At 36.1% G+C, this 6,401-nt stretch overlaps 1 protein-coding gene across 1 annotated transcript; it reads right to left on the bottom strand.

Moving 5' to 3' along the window:
* Positions 1-5,865, bottom strand: LOC109045507 (aquaporin-3-like). The gene is made up of 6 exons (XM_042748356.1): positions 5,676-5,865; positions 3,734-3,860; positions 3,034-3,171; positions 2,751-2,869; positions 2,343-2,560; positions 1-2,250 (listed from the first exon to the last, which is right to left on the bottom strand). Exons 1-6 carry the CDS (start codon positions 5,781-5,783, stop codon positions 2,061-2,063), a joined length of 900 nt encoding a protein of 299 aa, XP_042604290.1. The 5' UTR covers positions 5,784-5,865; the 3' UTR covers positions 1-2,060.
* Positions 5,866-6,401: the final 536 nt, after the last annotated feature.

Below are 6,401 nucleotides of genomic sequence, written 5' to 3'. Positions count from 1 at the left end.
TATTAAATTCTCATATACTGTAGACATTTTAAAGCCTCATTTAGGACGTGTGGTGAAATGTATATGTGGTATGTGGAAAAATGACATGCATTTTAAGTCATGCTTTGACACATATGAAAAACCCTCAAGAATTTTGTACACTTGTGGATGGAACCTATTGCTGTCCCGAACCCAGAAATCCAAAGACAAGAAAATTGGTTTAATGGTTTCAAAAGCCTTGATTAGCTTGCCTCAAATCTTGCCCAAATTCCCAAACTCAATTCCACAAACATTCTTCTTAACGTCTGCATTCATTTTCTACAAACCTACAAACTGACTCTATGTGTGCTCATTGATTTAAGATTCATGGTCTGGGTTATCTCCATCCATCTCATGCCAATAAACACATCTCTTATTTTCATTCTCTATTTTCCCCTTCACTGAGCTAAACAGGCACTGCAATCTTTCCTTTCCATTTGGAAGATTTACATGAGAGTGAGTTGTGATCAATGCATATAAGATTTTACAATTTGCATTCTTTTACGTGATATACCTGAGAATGTATTGGCCTTTTATTATATTGCAACATCCACCAGTTTACACCAATGAGGTTGACTAATATCGAAAACACTTGTAAAACTCGTATTGAATGCTTAGATTATGTTTTAAACTAATTTTAGTTTAGGGAAATGGCAGATCCCTCCTCTCCAGGCTTAAAAATATTTCATTCAATGTACCTCAAGAATTAACATTTTTCCCCAATAGGTAAAATTTGACTTTAATTCATTTGAAAGGGCTTTATAGTTTTATGCTCTGTAATGCCTGTAAGTCTGGGTCTGTATAAAGTTTGTTTGTTGACAGTGTGATTTCAAGCAAGTATAAATCGTGTCAGCAGTTTTAAACTAAATTACAGCTCTTTTGTTTTACTCATATTGTTTATGACAATATGCGGTTTGTGACAATTCACTTAACCTGCCCACTCAGCTCTTACTGCAGACCGAAGAAAACAGAACAGAGGTTTGGAATACGCCTATTTGTGGACAGACGCTTTTTGATTCGTTCCAAAATGTGACTGTAACTTTGCACAGATTAATTTGTATACATCTATACACATATTTGCATTAATCTGCAATGTTAATATCAAAGGAAACATGATTCTCCTTTGGAAACCCTGGCGTTTTACTGGACTGAATGATGCTAATATATACTGAGCAAGTACATGAATGGACATCAAAGGCATTCCCTGCAGTTAAACGACCAGATCATTTCAAAAATACATTTTGTGCATGATGTTTCTCATATATTACAAATACTACAGATCCATCAGAATCCTAATGCCTTACCAAAAATGCAGTTTATTTTTTAAAGAGCACAGTGTAAATGAACACAATATATTATATGCATAGTCAGTGTAAACTCTGAATAGTGTAAACCAGAACAGAAACAGGCATGATATACATCAACAACAAATATGTTCCCAAAAAGGCAAAAAGAGACACAACAATGTAAATAAAACTGGATTTCTCACTGTGTAATTACAGCACTTATTAATATTCACTATAATAATGTTAATAATGCTGGAATATGAGTGGAACAGGTACTTTTATGACTTTGATGCAGTATTCATAAAGGAGAAGGTTTTCATAAATCATATACCTTATTCATAATTATTCATTATGCAGATAGAAAAACTGGAGATAAATGAACGGGTGACAACAACTGATTTGTTAGCAGATTGGATGAATTCATTTGGCTATGATTGGGCATTTTTTGGAATAAATTGAAAGAATAACTAGTAAGTTTATGTATAAAACACAGAGATTCTGGTCAGGATAATTAAAGTGATGTGCAAATTATGATTCATCAATTAAATTGTTTGGACGTCAACTAATTGCACACACACTACAAAAAATACTACTAATTAGTTTGAGTCTAATCATGATGTCAAGGGTAACTGTCGAAAGTTTTGTTTTAATGTGGGTACAAGATACACCTTATTGCTATTATATTGTCATGAGAGCTAAATTTAATTTTAGAAGCTGAACGGAACAGTGGAAAAACAACTCCATTTGATCCCAGACTTACGGTGTTTCCTTCTCAGAAACAGCAGAGAGACTGAATCTTTCCTTCTTTTCTTTTTCCTCTGTTTCCCTTTTATCTCTTGCTTCTCCTTCCACATGGTATCCCACCATCAGCTGATACACCATCACACCGAGCAAGGCACCAATGAATGGGGCAAAGATGGGTACAAAGGACCAATAAGAGTTTGCTCTATGATAGATGGAACACATACTGATGTTAGAGATGGTATCAATAGTGAAATGGATGGAAAAAATACATACAGTAAAGCAAATGTGACTTACGAGAACACCTCTGATCCCCATCCAGCAATTGCGGTGAAGATCCGAGGTCCCAAGTCTCTGGCTGGGTTTACAGCATAACCTGAGTTAAAACCCATGGACTGACCAATCACTAGAACTACAAAGCCCACAGTAAAGGCCTCCAGTCCTTGTGGAATGGGGTTATTGTAAGGGTCGACAATGGCGAGGATACAAACTATGAGAGCTGCCGTGCCAATCATCTGTGAAAAATATTGATTAGTTCACCCAACAATGACTCACCCTCATCTTGTTCTAAAACGTTGATATTCTGAAGATGTGTCAACAGTTTTTGTCCATAACAATGAAAGTCAATGGGGTCCAAAACAACACTTTCATTGTATGGACAAACAACACTGGGACTTCAATGAGTGCTAAATTTTATTGTCTTACCTGATCAAAGAAGCCATTGAGCAAAGTAAGGTGTTTAGAAGGGTATGTAGCAAAGATTCCAGCCGTTGCATTGTCCCCTACAACAACTAAAGAACCTTGTCCATAGTCCCAAATTGCATCTGCAAAACATCAAGTGGACATAAAGTGGGGAAACACTCTTTTAGATCGTCAAAACTCCCAGTTCACAACTACAGTTCTCATAAACTGAGTTTCATTTTTGGCTTCAGCAGACTGAGCCAGGATGTGGACTGAGAAAAATGTGTATTATTGACCTAAAACTTACCAAAATACATTCCAAATATTATTCCTGAGCCAAGAAAAGCCCCCAGAGTCTGGGCCAGGAAGTACACAGGAAATTTCCTCCAGGGCTCTCTCCCCAACAAACAAAGGGCAAAGGTCACAGTAGGGTTTATGTGACCTCCTGTAACACACATGTTTAAAACACAATTAAAATGAAAGTATATACCATAAACATTCAGTTTACACCTTTTGGGCTGGTTCTGAACTAGGATTAAACTTTTTAACCTTTTTAACCATGGATTAGCTATGTCTGGAAACTTTGTCTTTCAATCGTCTGCCACTTCCTTCTTATCCAAGTCTTTACTTATAGCCCAAACACTATTTTTTTTTGCAGTATTCCTTTGTTTTAAATGTTAAAGTCAAAACTGCCATTTGATGTTTTCTGATATGGTTTTTCATCAAAAGCCTTCAGGTACAGTACATCCATCAAGTGAACTTTAACCATGAGGCAACCCTAAATTCCAGCCAATAATATCTGAAAATAAAATGTTCTAAAAGTAGGAAAGAATGTAGTGTAATTTTACCAGTTTAAACCCATCTGGTGAATGTTTGGGCAAATGTTTTAATATCTGGTTCTGATCTGTATGTGACTCACTAAAGTGAAATGGCACATCTGAAATCTGAAATTTCCTGTGTTCTCCTAAGAAAAAAAAAAAACTTAAGAAGCTTATGATCAGAGTTACCTGAGACTTGCCCACAAACAAGGATTCCCAATGTAGCAGCAAACCCAAAAGCAAAATTCACAGTCAGAAACATTCCATGAGAGCCTCTGCTTAGAATCAACTGGGCGACAGAACCACATCCAAACATCTAGAAATAGAGAAATTAAGAATAAAAATCAATTAACCAATATCTCTGAGACTAAATAACTCACATTTTTTATCAAATAAATCTCATTGAATGATTGTGGGGTTTAGTTTGACGTATTATGATTCTCAGAGCTAGACATCCTTGGCTTCATGTAGCTGTTTTTTGTTTCAGGACTGCATTTGAAGAATGTGTACCGTTATAGGCATCATGTGGATTTGATAGATAGTGTGAGTATGACTGTGTGTGTGTACTTGCTCTCTCTCCCATTGTGTGATGCCCTCTAGCCTGTCTGTGTTTGCCAGCCGTTATTGAGCCTCTGGATGGGGGGCTCGTAGACCGCACAGTACCATCAGAAAACAACAGATGGGCATTGGTGAAGCTCTATTTTTCTCCAGATATTGCTGCTCTGGAGTCTTAGTTTCCATTGAAAACAGATGATGAGATATGGTTTAACCTGTGATCCCCCTGTGGTGTGTCAAATTTATTCCGGATATGGGCTGTCTTGAATTCTGAATTATAGACCCTGTTGTGCACAGTGCCTGTTGTTTGTGCTTACCTGCTAATTGCGTTGTTTAAGCTACTTTAGACTTTAACCATTGTCAAAATACAAAGTACGACCAATATAATATGCATTATGACAAGGAATATTTCATTAATTCAAAGACATCTTCTAATAATGTTTGTGGTGTTCTGTTGAAGTCTCGGTAGCAAGAACTTGAGGTTTAGCAGAGGAGCAACAAATGAACAGCTATAATCAGAGGTGTCTGATACTAACAAAACAATATTTTCTATCACTAGTAATTATTTGTTATTACATCCTTGTTGTGACCATCCTGGTTGACCAATTAATATTACATTAGAGTTATTATTGTTTAGAGCCTGTTTGCTTGTGTTTAAACAGTTTCAGTGATAAAGTATATTAGTTACATGAACACAGTTCCAGTGTCTTCATTTCACTGAAAAATACACCTAAAATATGAAATGGCCCACTCTAGAGTGTCAGAAACTTGAGTAAAGCAGCTACACAGCAGAACTCAACTCAAATTCAAGTCCAATTATGTCATCTCACAGTGTGTTCAGCAAAGACATTTTGCTTCAAATTAAGTTACAAACATAACTTATTTTTAGCTTTGAACATTTATTTAATTCCATGTTTTAATAGCTATTATTAGCAACAGCTGAGAAAAACATGTTCTTATTAAAAGTGGGAAACATTATAAAAGTATAAAGTATAGATGCAAAGTATAAAGTTTAAAAAATATATACTTTTCATAAAAAAAACCTCTCTAAGCAGATCATTTGCAAAATCAGGTAAAAAAACATCCCTCAGGTGTAGCTGAATGGAAATTGTAGCCTTTTCAGCAGACGAAAGCATCTAGGTTATGTTTTATATCTTGTATGCATGCATCCATTCCACGTTTTCATCAAAGATAGACAGCAAATCAATCTTTGCATCATTAGTTATTTATCATCCATATATCAAGTACAATCAATGTACTACTATTATTTTTTAACAAACTAATGAACTAAACTGACATTTCTGATTTTTTAAACATGGAATAGCCTACTGTATATACCTAATTTACAGAAAATTTAAGAAGAAAAGTTTTGAAAATTTCTCTGTAAACACAAAAATGTGCTGTAAATTCTGGATGGTAATACCTTGTAATCACTACTCCTCTGAATTGATCAGAAACATTCCCTTCAAAATTAATGAACTAAGCTAAATCTGACTGCATGGTATTTTCATCATAGATGAAATCGGATTGTCTCATCACTAACTCATCGATGACAAAAACAACAGAAATGTCTCACCACTAGAATAAGAGTGCCCAGGCATTCTGCCAGTGCCTGTCGTATCAGCACATTCCGAACCTGAAAGATCCGAGCCATCTTTTCCAGGATCACCTTCTGTCTTCCCATAATGTCTTAAGATAATTTAAAGGTGATGATTAAAGGATGTTTTAATTGTGATGATAATGATGAAGAGTGGACTGCTGCTAAGTGTTCCTGTACTACTTGTCCTGCTGAGTTTGGGCCCTATATGTGCTTCTGAATGTCCCGCCCTCAGTCACTAAAAAAACAAAAACAGCATTCCTACAACTTTTTCTCTCCCTCCATCCCTGCCTCTACCCATTGCACTTGCACACAAATTTTATTGTTCTTTTTTTTTCATATCTGACTTCTTTGTTATGAATGTGTGCCTGAGGACTGGGACAGAAGGGATTCTTCCGCTTCAAATATATATAAATCTGATTCTGAATGGCCCTGTAGGGTTTGGTGCACAAGAATCTGTATTGTTTCCGCTAGTACTATTTCCTCACCGTGTGGATTGTAGCCTCATAGGCAGTGACCGGTACATATAGAGTCCATGACGAGAGTGGTTATGGTTACCTTAGATTTTGTTTTAAATGGATATTTTAGGTTTGTGGAAATGTATGGGTATTTAACCAGTGGAGACACTTGGCAAGTGTCTGAAACACAGGGCAGATGTTTTTTATTCTGGAAAATATTTGTGCCACATGATGGTCACAAGCTTGG

Source organism: Cyprinus carpio, chromosome B21, assembly GCF_018340385.1.
Source record: "Cyprinus carpio isolate SPL01 chromosome B21, ASM1834038v1, whole genome shotgun sequence".
NCBI lineage: Eukaryota > Metazoa > Chordata > Actinopteri > Cypriniformes > Cyprinidae > Cyprinus > Cyprinus carpio.
This window is presented reverse-complemented; position numbering and strand designations above follow the sequence as displayed.

Coding starts and splice junctions, on each gene's coding strand:
- LOC109045507 (XM_042748356.1), bottom strand. CDS start 5,783: ATGGGAAGACAGAAGGTGATCCTGGAAAAGATGGCTCGGATCTTTCAG. Junction 3,861..5,675: donor TGGGCACTCTTATTCTAGTG/GTGAGACATTTC, acceptor CTCTATTTCTAG/ATGTTTGGATGTGGTTCTGT. Junction 3,172..3,733: donor TGTTTGTGGGCAAGTCTCAG/GTAACTCTGATC, acceptor TGTGTGTTACAG/GAGGTCACATAAACCCTACT.